Below are 17,741 nucleotides of genomic sequence, written 5' to 3' on the forward strand. Positions count from 1 at the left end.
GACAGGGTATAAATTTGCCTTGTGTGAAAATACATAACATATGCAATGCCCACCTTCAAGCCCATCTGTTTAGATTAGAGAGAAAACTGTTTCCTGGATCTACAACAACACAAAACAAAGTGATAATGGACTTTCACCAGGGGCTCACAGTATCTCCTTGAAGAAAACAGCAAGAAGAGTCAGAACTCACTGGAGCATACAGTAATCTGGTTATAAGGTTGCAGACAACCTCCATACCATTTACTAACAATTGTTAAAATAACCTCCTGAGTCTGGAGACAAAAACTATTGGATTCAAGACTCCTACCTTTAGGCTAAAGGCCAAAGACACTTAGTATTAGTGGGCAATACTTGAATGCTGCTAGGACAAGATTTCATAAAGTGAATAGAGGATGTGTGAAATGTTTTATCTGGCACCTGACTCTTGGTCTCCTGGACTTTTTTCCTTACTGTGATTCAACAAGCACAAGTTCCATCTGGTTTAGAGAGAGAAGACATTTCCGCCTGTAGCCAAACCGATGCGGGGGTCTTACCTTAGGAACTGCCCCCTGCCTTGGTATAAGGTCTCAGTCTGAGCACCAATGACATTTTGGGTCCTGTGCACTGCAGGATGGTTAGCATCATCCAAGGCCTCTACCCACTGAATATCAGCAGTGCTCCCTCACCCCCTGGGTCCTCCATCCCATACCCCACTGTTGTGACCAGCAAAATAGTTTCCAGACATTGCTAAATGTCCTCTGGGAAAAAAAATCGCCTCTGGTTGAGAACCAATACCTTAGTTCCTCCTCTTGCTTTTACCGTCACCCACATCTTCTTCTTTCCTCTCCCTATCCCCATTTCCAGGACTTGAGTCCTGAACCTGAGTTTCCAGGTACCCAGTCTCAATCTTACCTGATGCCAATTGACAGTATTTTAGAAGCACTTATTTTCATTAATCAATCAATTAATTAGTTCCTCTATATATCTACCCACCAGTATTTAATGAGTGCCTATGATGAACCAGGCACTGGGATTACGAGGTTGATAAGACACATTGCACTACAGGGCAACGAAACAGAGCCATGTGCCATCTCTGTCAATACACCGCTGGATGTGGGAACAGCTGTCTCTGTTGAGTACAATTTGCCAACAAATCCACCGCAAGTACCTTCACTGAAGAAAGCTTGGAACCACAATTGGAAAGTATGCTGTAGACATTCCTGGGGTGTCCTCTATTTGGAACAGGATAGCACCTGGGGCTTATGTCATTTTTCTAATTCCTAGGGCACAGATCTCTGGGTAATGGTCCTTATTCTGCAGAACTCTGAGTTCTAAACTGTCCAAGACTTCTCACCTGAGCTTAGCTGCCCAGAGCTACTATGTAGAACATGGGTGGAACTTCATCTTGTAATGAGAACCAGAGTCTCAACGCCATTGCCATCAGGCATCAGAACTGATTATTCTGCCCTATTCCTCCTGGGTCAACTCTACAAGGCAGGAAACTCCTGAGAACTTACAACCAGGTGTAGATCCGGGACAAGTTCCAGTGGAAGGCAGCCTTGCTGACAATTCAAATATTTGAATTGAATTGCCAGACCAACCACAGGCGATTTCAATTTCAAGTGTTAACATATCACTTTAACATTGCTATGGCCTTCCAGAGGTTCATAAATGAGGTGCTTCATCTCCTGTTGGACTCAAATAATCACCTATCATCCTGATTCTATGGACCCCCTACTAAGGCTGGACAGCGTATCCAAATTATCTGGAGATACTGATTCAGCACTTTACCTTCTTTCAAGCTCAAGCATAATTCAAACAGAAAGCGGACCCATGAGCTACTCTCTAGCTCAGACCCTCCGTCACCCCAGCACAGCAGGGGAGATAGAGGTCACTTTCATCCTCAAAAAGAAACATTTAAGCCAAGTACAGACCCATAGCCTGCTGTCCGGGCCAGTTCGGATTCTTCCACTACTCTGTCACGGCAGGGAGGACGGGGATCACTTTCACAATCATCTTCATCTGAAAAGTCCCCGCAGTCATTGTCACCATTACACAGAAGTCGCCTCTTTATGCATCTGCCTGCAATCAAAATCAAGAAAGACACTGTGGCAAGATTTCATTTTTTCTCATTGCCAAGTAGTATTCCATTGTATATATAAACCACATCTTCTTTATCCATTCATCAGTCGATGGACATTTGGGCTCTTTCTATAATTTGGCTATTGTTGATAGTGCTAAATCTTGCCATTTGCAACAACGTGGATGGAAATGGAAGGTATTATGCTAAGTGAAATAAGTCAGCTAGAGAAAGACAGATATCATACGTTTTCACTCATATGTGGAAACTTAACAGAGGATGATGGGGGAGGGGAAGAGGAAAATAGTTTCAAACAGGGAGGGAGGCAAACCATAAGAGACTCTTAAATCCAGAGAACAAACTGAGGGTTGAAGGGGGGAGGGAGGGGAAAATGGGTAATGGGCACTCAGGAGGGCACTTGTCAGGATGAGCACCGGGTGTTGTGTGTAGGCAATGAGTCATGGGAATCTACTCCCGAAGCCAAGATCACACTGTATAAACTGTATGTTACCTAACTTGACAATAAATTATATTTAAAAAAGAAAAAAAAAAGATACTGTGTGTCTAATGCCAAATTTCCTCTCTTCCTGAAGTTATCAAGTGTACTTTAATGACAGAGGGGAGGGAATGTGCATACATTTGAATTCTTTGTACAACATTTATAGGTGGCCCTTTTACTCGTACCTTTCACACTTGCAACCATAAGCGTGTCAAAGCAGACGTGTTTTTTTTCTGCTCATGAGTGCACACAGAAGCCCACAATGAGCAAGGAGGATGCAAGGATTACCTGTGCCGCATTTAAACTCATTCCCACAGTCTTCCTCCATGTCTATGCAGGGCTCAGTAGGCTCACACAGTCGTCTGTCTCCCACAGCATCCACGCACTTTTGCCCCTTAAATTGCCCAAAGGCCTCAATGTTCCTTGAACGAAACTGCACAAAACCAGCTGGAAACATTAGAATTTCTAACGCCAAAAAGGAATAACGTCTAAAACTGCATCCACAGCACTGTAGCCTTCTACTCCCAGGTGAGTCTATGGTTTTACAATGGAAGCCCTAAAAGCAGTCACTAATGCTTGTGACAGTGGCATCTGGCGTTCTAGGGTCGGTAGTCTCTCCTGCAGAATCTGGTTCCTCGTGACACTCATTTAGTACTATCCACCACATTCAGATTTCCAAGCAGGATGAGACTCTTCCCTTTAGATATCCATCTTTCCATCTCAGTTTGGAATTCAGCTGGGGGCTCCCTCCCTCCAGTCCTTTTCCTGGAGATACCGGCAACCCAGTTTCCATTTGGGGACATCAGCCGAGGGAATGACAATGAATACTTACCATTTGTTTGAGGCAAGGGTCACATACTGACCATTCGCTCCAGGAACTCATTCTGCAGTCTATCGGAAGTGGTGTCTCATTCTCTTGTCCGGTCTCTGGGGTAAAACTAAGACAACAGAATGCGTCAACTTCGTGGCATGACATGTGCCTGTTTCCAAGAAGCCTTCACAAGCCAGTCTAATTTCTTTACTACTTTTCTGCCTTGTAAAATCAAAGGACGTATCCATTTACCATATCTCTCATTTGACATTTGATCACATGCTGCTTTGTATTTTCAACTGGTTTTGTTGTTGAATTCTCGTACAGCTTTGTAATTTAACTTTGAATCTAACGATGCCTGGAATCATGGTGATGAGGAGAAAGTGGGTGACGGGCACTGAGGAGGGCACCTGTTGGGATGAGCACCGGGTGCTGGATGGAAACCAATTTGACAATAAATTGTATTGAAAACAATGGTGATGAGGAAAACCAGCAGGTCTTCCCGCTACCTGTTTTACACTGATTAGTCACTTATTTCCAAACAACTTATGAACTCAGTGAAGCACCTTGTTTCACTTTGCATCCCCCAGAGTCTGAGAAAGCCTCTGGTGATCTGGTTCTCTTGAAAATTCCAGCCAGGGGGCCCAGGCACTCTGGGAGCTTGCACCTGGTAGACGAAGACCACCTCCCGCTGCACCATGCGTGTCCTAAACTGCAAGCCCGACCACTTCACTCTCCGCTTCAGGACTTACCCCTTACCGTAATGGATTTTAAGGCATATATTTTGGCACTTGTAGCCTTCCCCTCCTCCCTCTAGACCCAAAGCTCAGCAGCGTTTTTCTGGCTTTGAACAATTCTTTCTTCTGTTCACTATTTGGATCTCTTCTGGTTGCAACACCTCCTTGGATTACTATATCATTCAATGAAAGAAAGAAAGAAAGAGAGAAAGAAAGAAGGAAAGAAAGAAAGAAAGAAGAAAGAAAGAAAGAAAGAAAGAAGAAAGAAAGAAAGACAAGAAAAGAAAAGGAAACAAAAGCAAAAGCCACTGAACAAGAATCCTATAAATGTCCTGCCCCCACTTCCCTGAACTGGTACCTACTCTTTCTAGAGCACAGTCTCTTACTCCAGAAGGGTGGCTAGGTAAGGCCAATCCCTCCACAGAGTCTCCAGATTCCAGCACTTCTCTGAGACTTTGACCAATTGTATTTGTCCTCCATTAAAACTCTTCCTTGCTACCAACTGTTTTTCAGTTTGTTATATATTGTGTTCAAGTCTTTGCCATTAAGTAGAAACAAGCAAATGAATAAGCAAATAAAACACTCTGAGTACCTTCCAGGCACCCCCATTTCCCTCCCGTCCTTCACAATGTCACTTCTTATTTGAAAAAAAATTTTTTTTTACTGTTTATTTTTGAGAGACAGAGCATGAGCGGGGGGAAGGGCAGAGAGAGAGGGAGACACAGAATCCGAAGCAGGCTCCAGGCTCCGAGCTGTCAGCACGGAGCCTGATGCGGGGCTTGAACTCACGAACTGTGAGATCATGACCTGAGCCGAAGTCGGACGCTTAACCAACTGAGTCACCCAGGCGCCCCTCCACAATGTCGCTTCTTAAAGGAATTGTTATAAACATATTTATGTTTCTCTTTCATTAAAAAAAAAAAGTTTCCTCTCTTTCACCACTATGTGTCCCGTTAGCTACCTCTGAAATTCTCTCCTCCTTTTATCTATCTTCAAAGAGTAGTTTGCACCCTATCTCCTGCTCCTAACCTCCCAATCACTGTTCAGCCCTCCTGCCCCAAGGACACTGCTCTTGCCAGAGTCAATGATGACAGACAGCTATGTGGCACACTTGGTCCTTTCATTGCCTGTCTTATTGACTTCCTCACAGCTGTCAATGCAGTTGGCCATTCTGGCTGTTTAAAAACAGCCTCTTCCCTCGGACTGAATGATACTGAACTCCTTTCATTTCTTCTTTCTCTGCTGCCCAGTTCTCCTAGACTATGTAGGCTCCTCCTCCTTAGACAGTCTCTGAAAGGCTGTTTTTCCTCAAGGCCCTGTCTTGAACCAGTCTTTTAAAAAATGTCTACACTTTCTCGGGGCTTTGGTTTCCATGCACATACTAATGACATTGAGAGATAAGTCTGCCATCCAGACACCTCTCTTGGATTTTAAGCTCTTGGATATAACTCCCAATTGGAGGTCTGCACTTGGATTTCATTATGCCCCATTGAACTCACCATATTCTCCAAACAAATTCATTATTTTCCCCTCCTTTCAAAGCTGCTGCTTGCCCTGTATTGTCCTGGTAAATGGCACTTCCATTTATGCAGTCACCCTGGCCAGAGACTTGGATATTGTCTCTCTTAGCCTGCAACCCTCCCTCTCATCTTCCGTATCTAATCAACAACGAAAACCTGTTATTTAATCTCATAACTAACTCTCAAGTCCATTTGCCCTTCATCTCTGCCAGACACTTTTCTGCTCTACACTAACATTACATCTCTCCCAGATGACAATACTTTTTTCCCTAATCCAGTTTTCATAAATCATACACAAGGATCTTTTAAAAATGCAGGATTTGATCATATCATTCCCCTTCTGAAAATGTTTATTTACGCTTCCTATAACTTTTATGATAAAGCCCACATTTTCTAACATGGTGTGGCAGGCCGAATAGTGATGCCCAAAGATGTCCACATCCTGATCCCTAGAATCGATGAATGTTCACCTCACATGGCAGACGGGACTTTGCAGGTGTGACTAAGAGAAGATTATTCTGTATCATCTGGGTGAACTCATTCTAAACATGTGGGTTCCTAAAAAGCAGAAGAGCATATCAGGGAGGTGTGAAGACAGAAGAAGAGGTAGGAGAAATTCAAAACATGAAAAGGGACTCCACTGGCTATTGCTAGCTGTGAAGAAGGAAGGAAACCATGAACCAAGGAATGTAGGCATCTTCCAGAACCTGGAAAAACCAAGAAAATGGATTTTTCCCTAGAGCCTCCAGAAAGGAACGTAACCCTGCTAGCACTCTGATTTTGGTCCAGTGAGACCCACTTGAGACTTCTGACCTTTAGAACTGTAACATAATACGTTTGTATCACTTTAAGCCACTAATTTGTGGTAATTTGTCACAGCTGTAGTGGGAAACTAGGACACATGGTCTAGAGAGCTCTGTACAGCCTATCTCCTTCCTCATTCTTCATCCTCGCTTTCTCCATCAAAACTTTAGCCACATTGAACTTGAAGTTCGCAAGATAAGCTACTTTTTCTCATGTCTTCAGGCCTTTTGACCTTCTATTTCCTACTTATTACATGATCTCATCTTGGGCATAATGTGTTTTTTCCCCATGAGCATTCCCTAAACTCCTCGTGTAATTTATTTTTCTCTGCACCTATTTGTATATAATCTTGTTCTCTATTATATCATAAGCACTTTTGCAATGATACATTTCATTTAATTAGCTCATTCCTTCATGCATCCTTTCATTTATCCATTCATCAAATATTTATTAACTGTCTCTATTTGCTAGGCATGAGGGGTATAATGGTGTGCAAAAGAACAAAACAAAAGAAAAGAAAAACTATGATCCCTGATCTAAAAGAGATTTTATTCTAAATAACAATATCAGTGAGCTAGGAAACTTTCAATCCTGTTCAGCTTGTTATTGGAATAGGAATGATAACTGGTGCAACCATTCTGGAAAACAGTGTGGCGGTTCTTCAGAAGGTTGAAGATAAAGCTACCTATGACCCAGCAATTGCACTACTCATTCAAATGTTACAAAAATATTCATTCAATGCACCTAATGTTTACAGCAGTTCTATCAATAATAGCCAAATTATGGAAAGAGTCCAAATGTCCATCAACTGATGAATGGATAAAGAAGATGTGGTATATGTGTGCATAATGGAATATTATTTGGCCATCAAAAAGAGTGAAATCTTGCCATTTGCAATGGGAATGGAGCTAGAGTGTATTATGCTAAGGGAAATAAGTCAGAGAAACAGAAATACCATATGATTTCACCCATATGTGGAATTTAAGAAACAAAACAAATGAACATAGAAGAAGGGAAGGGAAGATAAAATAAGATAAAAACAGAGAGACAAACCATAACAGATTCTTAACTATAGAGAACACACAGAGTTTCTAGATGTGAGGTGGGTGCAGGGATGGTCTAAACAGGTGAAAGACATTAAGGAGGGCACATGTAATATATGTAAGTGATGACTCATGAAATTCTACTCTTAAAACCAATATTACACTATACTTTAAGTAATTTGAATTTAAATAAAATCTTGGAAGAAAAAAAAAGGACCATAGTTGATTCTCATATTCATGCAATGTTGGGAAATGATGCTTGGCTACGTCTGGAGGATATTCATGAATCTGAAGGGGTAGAATTCAAGTTAGTTGGGGGTACCCATTATATCAATAGAACCCAAACTTGAAGCCACCACGAACCTGAAAATGTCACTGAGGTACTTTATCATTAATTTCAGGAATTCTTCTAGGTTCTGTCTACTAATGTCTGCATGGATCTTTCCAATAACTTTGTTTCTCTAGTATTAGTCCTGTTGCCTTCAACTAGGTTATCTCCTCCTGTTTATCTTTTTTTTATATTTATCACTTACTCAGATGATCACATTAGAATTTTGTCTTAACATCTCCCCCAAAGAGATTATCTCTTGGTTGTAGAAACTGCACTGATAGACCAGGGGTATGCTACTTTTGTCTTTCTCATCTGCCAATGAGATCAGCTTCAGTGAATAACTAGTCCAGAGGGTACAGTACAGACTGAAGGATCATGTACGGGGAGGTAAAATCCACTGCAAATACTCCAGAATGAGTTAGAGTCCTTTGTTGAGCAAGCCTAGGACCCAGCCAGTGATGGGGGCTGATGAGAAAGGTGGTTCATCTATTTCACACATAGGTAGAAAGACCCTGCTCCAAAAATACTGGCATTGCCTATAGACTGTTCTCTACCATCCTTTGCTTGAAAATCAGCACCACATCACACCGATTCCCTTCCTTTTTAGCTTCTAACTCGAGAACTTCTTTTCTTTTTTGTAGATTTAACTCACACTCTGGACTCAGTACAGAGCTCTGCCTTTGATCTTTTATTGCCCCCCCAGACCATGATTTGGATTTATCTCATGAATGACCCATGAATGACCCCATAGGAACGTCTCCTGATGACATCCTTGCCTTGGGAGGAGACTTACAGCCCTCTAGATATCAGGCACAGGGTATTTGTTGGTTTACTGGTTCTGTCATAACCAGATACTACAGACTGTGTGGCTTAAACAATAGAAATTTATTTTCTTACACTTCTGAAGTCTAGAAGTCTGAGATCAAGGTATCTGCAGGGTTGATTTCTTCTGAGGCCTCGCCTTGGCTTCTAAATGGCCATCTTGTCCCTGTGTCTTCACATGGTCTTTCCTCTCTACGGCCTGTGTTCAAATTTGTTCTTCTCATAAGGACTCTTTTTATAAGTCACATTGGATCAGAGCCTCCCCCCCCCCCCCATGAACACATTTTAACTTGATTACCTCTTTAAAGACCCTGTCTCCCCAAACAGTCATTTTCTGAGGTATTGGAGGTTAGGGCTTCGACATATGAATTGGGGGTGGGCACAATTCAGCCCACAATATTCAATAAATGTGTTCTTTTTTCTTATTAAGCAGTTTCTTCTATATGTCTACTAGTTTTACTAGTCAACTTTAAAATCTCATTTTCTTATTAATCTTTCATTCTACCACCGAGGGGTAAATTTGGTAGGTGTTATTAGTTGTCTTTTACAGATGAGAAACTAAAACCAGAATTACAGTACTTATCCAAAGTCGGGCATTAGTGGCAAAACCAGGTGGAGAATTTACCTCTCTCTGCTCCTAGTTCACTGCAATCTTTCCTTGTCCCCCATGCTACCTCCCCTTACATCACTAATCAAAGCCTCTTTGAAATGACTTAAAAGCTCATAGCTTAGTCAATAATTTTTGGATGTAATAGTTTAATGATTTTTAGACATTTTGAGATACAGAAAGTTAACAAAAACTTCTTTCCTTCCTTCCTTCCTTCCTTCCTTCCTTCCTTCCTTCCTAGTATAGCAGTTCCAGGTAAAGCACATTAATTGGACAACTTGTTTCTTTCCTGCATCTATTTTAAGTTTAAACCTAAATGATATGAAATTAGACAAAAATAAGTTAAAAAGTGTGGGAACTTCTGGCTGTTTTCCCTTCATGCACCAGGTGCCTGGATACTTGGAGGCAAAATATGGCAGGACTGTGGGGAATTATTAGGAGGAAATAGTAGATTGTGCCAAAGGAATGGGCTATTGAAATGAATGCAGTATGCAAATGTTAAGATAGGAGGTGAGGGTTCTTGGATAGGGACTTCTGAGCCTAACACTCCCTCCCAAGCTCCTCTGACTCACTAGGCAGATAATCTCTTGTAGTTCAAGGGCTGTATAGGTACAATGCCTACCACCTGCCTCTCACCCTGCTGAGTTATTAGACTGAGTGGAGAAGTATTTGTAAAGCACTGTCTGGATTCCTAGATGAAATGTGTTTATCAAGTAAAACCTATCTCCAAGTGTTTCAATCTCAGCTTGAAAGTCATTTCCCAGATCAAAGTGATGTATATCAGCATGACAGGAGGTCTAACTCTGGGCCAGAAGTGCATTAAATGAAGGGCCATTGATGTATGCCTGGTTCCATCTCCCAGCCATAAAATATTTCCAGCTTTAGTAGAAGGAAACCTCCAGGAGCAGCTCACACTCCAGGCGAAAAAACACCTGCTGTGGGAAGGAATCTTTTTGTCAATAAATAAGACAATGCGGCTCCTCTGAGTGGAGAAATATAAGCTAATTAGGACTGCATTCTTAACCCACGGATCTGCCAGTTTTCTTAGTTCATGCGATTCATCAAGACGAGAAGACAATATAACAGCAGTGCCCAATGCTAATTTTTTCAGGACCTTTCCTGATTTACCAAGACTTATTTAAGAGCTTGTTTTGTGTGCTCCCAGTGAGCCTGTATTTAAGGACCTTTATGGAGAGCTTGCTCTGTGTCAGGAATTGTTCTAAGTGATTGGGGCTACAAGACAATGTTCTTGCCATCATGGAGCCTACATTCTAGTGGATGAGAACAATAACCGAGGATCCAGCAAATATGACATGCAGTGTCAGTTAAGACGTATGAACTGTAAAGGAAAATAAAGCAGGGTAAGTGGATAGAGTGCCATGGGGCTGGAGTAGGGGAGGGAGGTTTCTTATATGGGGTAGTCAAAGGGCCCTCTCAGAGGAGGTGTAGTGATTTAAAAACGTGTTCACGATTTTTTTTTTTTTTTTTTTTGGTCATTCTTCCCATCAAAGATGGGGTCTGTGTACTCTCCTTTTGAAGCTGGTAGTGTTTTTCTTTTTAAAAAAAAAATTTTTTTTTTAACGTTTATTTATTTTTGAGACAGAGAGAGACAGAGCATGAACAGGGGAGGGTCAGAGAGAGGGAGACACGGAATCTGAAACAGGCTCCAGGCTCTGAGCTGTCAGCACAGAGCCCGACACGGGGCTCGAACTCACGGACCGTGAGATCATGACCGGAGCTGAAGTCGGACGCTTAACCGACTGAGCCACCCAGGCGCCCCATGGTAGTGTTTTTCTTAATGCCTTGATGAGTGGAACACTGTTGAAATGAGCCTGCCTGACTTTTAAGACTAGGTTAGAAAAAGCCATGCAAGTTCTGCTGGCTTATTTAAAAACATTTGCTCTGGGAGCCTTTTCCCACTATATATAAAACTGACTACCCTGAGTCTACCACATGGAGAGCAGAGAGAAAGAGAGAGCAAGAGAGACAGATTCTCAAGGAGAATCAACTGTTCCAGCCCCTAGCTGTTTGGTCTTCCCAGCCCAAATGACAGACACATGAGTGAAGAGATCATCATAATAATCCCAGGCCCAGCCACCATCTGACTACATCTGCATGGGATACCCATGAAAACCACTTTACCGGGCCCAGTCAACCCTTGGACTCATGAACCAATAAAATAATTGGTATGGTTTTAACAACCGTCTCGGGATGGTTTGTTACACAGCAAAAACGACCAGAACAGAAGGTGATATTTGATTAGCTACTTGGATGAATTCAGAGAGAAGCTGTGTGAGTGTCTGGAAAAAGAGTGTTCGAAGCTAGGGGCAAATAAATGCAAAGGCCCTGAGGGCGGTATGTCAGAAGCACAGAAGTAGGGCGACAGAGCCGCGTGAGCAAAAGGCAAGGTAGCAGAGGTGCCTGGAGAAGCAGGTAGGGTGCAGCTCCTGCCTTGTAAGCTGTGGTGAGGAGTTTGGATTGGATTCTGAGCTTGATGGAAATTCTTACAGGAGTATGAGACCAGGAGTAACACCCAGAGTTATGTTTTCAAAAGATTTAGAGATGTCTCTGGTTGCCAGATGGAGAGCTGACTGGTAGAGTGTGGGCAAGGGTGGATACAAGCCAGAAATGATACTGATTTGGGCGAGAATAGTCACAGTGGAGATAGCAAGCAGTGGGCAGATTTGGGATATATTTTCAAGACAATATCAACAGATGTGCTGTTAGATTGCGCGTGGGAAGGATACGAACAGAGGAGTCAAGGGTGAGTCCCGGCTACTGCCTGAGTAACTCAGTGAGTAGTGGTGCAGGTTGGGTGAAGATGGGGAGACAAATCAGTGGGTATGCTTTGGACACGTTAAGTTTGGGCCGTTAGATGTTCAAGAGATGCTGACTTAAGTAACTAGACATTGTGCTAAGGGAAGCAGTGTGCACCGTGCAAATAAATGTGAGCGTTGTCTGAATCTAAGTGCCATTTCCCACCATGAGGCTGGATGTGAGTGGGTAGGTCTGGGGTAAGCCAGAGGACTGAGCCAACATTTAAAGGAAATGTTACAACATGTCTGTATGCTGATGGGAATGATTCGGTACAAAGGGAAATGTTGATGATGCAGGAGAGAGAGGGAGAGTTAGAGGAGCAAAGTCCTTGTGGAGGCCAGGACAGATGAAGCCAGTGCAGAGTGGAATGGTGAGGCTCAAAGGAGTCCACCTCTCTTAACGCCATGGGCTTCACTCAGAGAACTGGGCTGAGCTTCAATTGCTGTTTATTTATTTATATTCCTTACTAGACTGTCAGCCCAGTGAGGGCAGAGACCCCCATGACATGTTTAGTACTACCCTGTAGCTCCTGATCCAATGTCTGGCCCATGTCACAAACCCAGTAAATATTTGCTGTATTACATGGATGAATAAACAAATGACCGTCCTTGTCCGATAGTAATTGGTAAATAAATATCTGTTAGCTAGTATTGAATATGAATATCAAAAACATTAAAAACAAAGACTGACATTTTGGATATCTTCAGTTTAAGAGTTAAGCCTGGCTTTCCCATTAACAGAGGTGTGGGTATTTGTCCAGGTTACTGAGATAAATTTAATTCAAATAAATTGAATAATAATTGCTAACATTTGGGGCGCCTGGGTGACTCAGTCGGTTGAATGTCCGACTTCGGCTCAGGTCACGATCTCATGGTCCATGAGTTCGAGCCCCGCGTTGGGCTCTGTGCTGATAATGAGGAGCCTGGAGTCTGCTTCGGATTCTGTGTCTCCCTCTCTCTCTCCCCCTCCCTCACTCACAGTCTGTCTCCCTGTCTCTCTTAAAGGTAAAGAAACATAAAAAATAATCATTGCTAACATTTGTGAATGCTTAGTTTATGTCAGAATTCCTCTAAGTCTTTATTCTTATTATTTCACTTAATTTTTACATCAGCCTTGTAAGATATGTTACCAGTATTATCACACATTAGAGATAATGAACTGAGCCTCAGAGATGGTGAGTAATTTTCCTCAAGTTACACAGCAGAGGGTACTTGATAGCCAGGTTAGGATTCAAATTCAGGCAGTTCCTCTCCAAGGGCCACCTACCAAATCCCTCTCAGGATTTCTAACTCCCAGTCTAGTGCTCTTTCTTAATTATTTGAAAATAAAGAGTAATATAAATATGAAAATTATAATCACACTAAAAACACACCATGTATATGGTCAAAATACGAATGACAAATTGGGGAAGTGTTTTTAATTCTTACCAGAGACAAAGGACTGGTTTTTTAAGTGGCCATAGAAATTCATAAGAGAAAGACAAGAGGCTCAATGAAAAAATGAGCAAAGGATATGGACAGTCACAAAGAAAAACATACATATGGCCTTCAAACATATGAAAGGATGTGCAATCTTATTGTGGGAATTTTTTTGCAATGTATAAAAACATCAAATCATCATGATGTACACCTGAATCTAATAGGATACTGTATATCAATTACACTTCAACTAAGAAATAATAACAAGAAAAGAGAGAGGGAAATTAAAACTATTTGAAGATACCATTTTTTCACCTATGAGACTGGCAAATATCAAAACACTGGCAAGGCTGTGGGGTAATAAACACTGTCATACTCTGCTGGGGAAAGTGCAAAGTAATACCCACCTCCCAGGGCCGTAGGGCAATTTTAGCAAAGTCACAAAGGTACCTGGGAGTTAATCCTCAGGTACAACTATCCACTTGCAAAATGATATAGGAATAAAAGTATTCATCGCAACACTGTTAATAGTACAAGAGATTGCGAACAACGTAAGTGTTAATCAATAAAAGATAGATTATCTGAGGCGTATAGCCACACAATGGAAAAGTGATCAGTTGTGTGGACAATTGATACAGAGAGGTTTCGAGGATATATTGTAAAGGAAAAAGGAAAAAACAAAGTGTAAGAGAGTATGTAAAGGAAAGGGGAGGAATAAGATTATATATGTCACTATGTTTTAATCTGCACTAAGAAATTCTGGAAGGATACACAGAAAGCTAACAAAGATGTTTACCTGTGGGAACAGGGTATACTGGGAGAGGGGTAGTATTCTAAGTACTTTATATGCAATAACACAAATCTCTCTCAAGGCATTTCAATGTATATATTATTATATTTGTTGGTCTTTGAACCATGTAAACGTGTTGTTATTTACAAATCAAAAAGAAAAAAATAATGAGAGCTGCACTCACGGAGCACTCAAAGCCGCCCCATCACTGTGCGGGGGATATTGCCTTTATTATCTCAGGAATTTCACCCAGCAAGTCATGTTTGCATTCCCATTTTGCAGGTGAGGAACAGATTTAGAGACATTAAGAACTTTGCCAGGGTCACAGAGCTAATAAACTATGGACCCTGGAATCAAACTCGAGCCCTCTGGCTCCAAGACCAGTATTATGAGCTACGACTCTACTCACGCATCGGTTTTAACATTTCTATCCTACCTTGAGAAACAGAAGAGATGATGCCCTGCTCAGGACCTATTCTCATGGGCACTCTTACGTTTGCAAACGAATGATTATTAATATCCCCAACAGTTCACCAGTAGCAATAACTCACGGTCGCTGTGGCTTCAGAAGAAGTATCTGCAGCCATATGATATCCCCTGAAGGCTGGCTGGAACTTTATCCCTCCCTTTACTAACCAGAAAGCATATCTAGCAAGTTATAATTCTAAAGAATATTTCACATGTACTGAGTTTTTACCATATGCCAGGCACAGACGTTGTAAGTACAATGTATGGAATATAATTAAACTTTCACACAAACCCTTATTAGGTAAGTGCTATTATTGTCACTGTTATGGGGTAAATTGTGTCCCACCCCCCAAACACAAGTTGAAGTTCTAACCCCTGTACCTCCGAATGTGATCTTATTTGGAAAGAGGGTCTTTACAGAAAAAAAAAAAATCAAGTTAAAATGAAGCCATTAGGGTAGGTCCTAATCCAGTATGATTGGTGTCCTTCTAAGAAGAGAAAATTTAGAACGTGACAGACGTGCACAGAGGAAAGGTGAGGTGAAGCTAGCCCTGTGGTGACAAAGGCAGAGACTAGAAGGATGTAGCCATGAGCCAAGGGGATGCCAGGGATCACCAGCCACCGCCAAAACTGGGGAAGAACCTCATTCAGATTCTGAGGGAGCACTGCTTTGCCAACACCTTGATTTCAGACTTCTAGCCTCCAGGATGTGAAACAATAGGTTTCTGGTGTTCGAAGCCGCCCAGTTCGTGGTACTAGGAAACGAATACAACCCTCGAGGGAACCGAGGTGCAGAAACGTTGAGTAATCTGCCCAAACTTACATGGTTTGTTAGTTAGTAATGGCGCCTTGAGTTGGGGAAGCCTTGCTCCAGAGGAGTGCTCCATTCTGATCAAATGTGTGTTTTAAAAAAATCATTTGTGGGGCACGTGGGTGGTTCAGTCGGTTAAATGTCCAATTTTGGTTCAGGTCATGATCTCAGGGTTTGTGGGTTTGAGCCCCAGGCCGGGCTCTGTGTTGACAGCTCAGAGCCTGGAGCCTGCTTCTGCGTCTCCCTCTCTCTCAGCCCCTCCCCCCTCGTCCTCTGTCTCTCTCTCTCTCTCTCTCAAAAATAAAATAAACATTAAATAAATTTTTTTTAAAAGTCATTTGCAAACTCCAGTCCTCTGGCTGAACTATGTGTCTCACTTCACGACTGATCCGAACACTGTGTTTTGACCTCAACCCTCTGTCAAAGGGCAGAGCACAGAGTGTTCCAGCCCGGGCAACCCTAACAAACTCTTGAGAGCCTGGCGGTGAGAGTGCTTGAAGCCAAATCCAGCTCAGCGGTGCAGCTGCTGGGAGCTGGGGGGCCCGCCGGGGGCGGGGGGCTTTCTGGTTCCCCCTGAGACAGCTGAGTGAGGCCAGGACCCAAGGGCACAAACTTCAAAGCGGATGTAGCCTTCCTCACAGCCTCTCATTTTTGATCAGCAGGAGTCTCAATCCAGGAATGTGGGTTGTTTGAATTATTTTTTTAACTTAAGAAAGCGTCAGGGTGGAAGGCTAAAGCAACTTGTAGTGACCGCCTTCCCAAATCCCCTTTGCACCCAATGCCCGGTAAGTGAAAATATCTTCCGAATGGAAAAATGCTTTTTAGCTAACGCAGAAGAGGAAGTGAGGGTGCAAAGGGAAGCCTGGTGAAGCTTCACCCAGACCCGTGCTGGTCTGTGCAGCACCTCTGTGTCCCCTTCTGCTGGAAGCTGTAGCCCTGTGAGCAAACCACAGGCCGAGTGGGGCCCAGGAGGCATGGCGGTCCCCACTGGAGCCGACAGGGAGGCAAAGCTGTGCTCGAGATGGACATCAGATCCCAGAATAGAATTTGGTTAAACCAAGAGTCAAACGACCAAAGTGGAAATGGAAGCACGTTGCAGTTAGTGTCTGAGCAGAGGAGACAGTGTTTGGGCAGATAGTATCCCCTGACTATACTGTCAAAGCCAGAAATATTTCAATACTGTCCCCAAATCAGATCATGCCGGATGGCATGATCTACATGTTCTCCAGCAATTTTGGATACGGCGTAGTTGTTTGGTAAGCACATCCTGGCTTGGCCTGGAATGAGCTACAAGTTCCCAAATAGGATCAGAACAAAAGGAGAGAAAGTAAGTCTTTGCCAGAAGCAGGGCTGACAGGTCTGTGCTATGGTGATTCTTCTCGAAAGGAGGAAATTGAGGGTTGATGGGGGTGGGAGGGAGGGGAGGGTGGGTGATGGGTATTGAGGAGGGCACCTTTTGGGATGAGCACTGGGTGTTGTATGGAAACCAACTTGACAATAAATTTCATATTAAAAAAAAAAAAAGGAGGAAATTAACCCTAGGCCTAAGGTCAAAATGTGTGCCTCTGGACATAACTTTGAATGTCAAGGAGGAAAGGCCAAATGTTTAACCTTTGCCTGACATGGGAGCAAGAAGGTGATATATCCAAAAGTTAAGAGTGCTAGACATTGAGGCAGAATGAGGGAAAGATTAATTTTTTTTTAAATTTTAAACTTCTCATATGTTAGATACTGATAAGCTCAGGTTTATCAAACATACTCTGGTGAAAACCAGCTTTGCTTCATAATTCCAAGTATTTAAAGATTATCTCGGTCTTAACATGTGAATGGCTTGTTTGAAAGAACTTTCTGGAAACAGCAGCAGGTTTCCTTACAAAACTCTCCAAGACACACCCCTGCACTTTTCTCACCCCTTTCCAAAGTTAAAACTTTGGGGCTATCTACCTCAATGTGGGTTGAAATTTTATCTGCTTTCCTGCTAAGAAGTAGGCCTTGAGATAAATATCAAAGCAGTGAAATTCCAGAGACAAACAGAAAAAGAGACTCACCTAGGAGTGGGCCCAGCACTCAGGACACTTATTTGTAAAATGCATATTGCAAAGGCAAACCTCTGGCCGGCAGACATCTGCTCTCTTGAGGCAGCTCCGTGAGGAATGGCCAGACAGGTCCTGTAAGGCGTTTATTTGCAAAGGGCCAGAGAACTG

General features: G+C 42.6%; 1 protein-coding gene across 1 annotated transcript in view; it reads right to left on the reverse strand.

The window, feature by feature from the left end:
* C9 (complement C9) overlaps positions 1-17,741 on the reverse strand; it is a 53,742-nt gene extending 36,001 nt beyond the window's left edge. Inside the window, exons 1-4 of the mRNA XM_060637647.3 lie at positions 17,586-17,741; positions 3,391-3,496; positions 2,847-2,991; positions 1,914-2,061 (exon numbers count right to left, since the gene is read on the reverse strand). Of these exons, the coding sequence (XP_060493630.1) occupies positions 1,914-2,061; positions 2,847-2,991; positions 3,391-3,496; positions 17,586-17,662 (476 nt within the window). The 5' untranslated portion in view covers positions 17,663-17,741. The remainder of the gene's footprint in view (positions 1-1,913; positions 2,062-2,846; positions 2,992-3,390; positions 3,497-17,585) is intronic.

The sequence above is a fragment of the Panthera onca genome, chromosome A1, assembly GCF_046562875.1.
Source record: "Panthera onca isolate mPanOnc1 chromosome A1, mPanOnc1 haplotype 2, whole genome shotgun sequence".
Taxonomy (NCBI): domain Eukaryota; kingdom Metazoa; phylum Chordata; class Mammalia; order Carnivora; family Felidae; genus Panthera; species Panthera onca.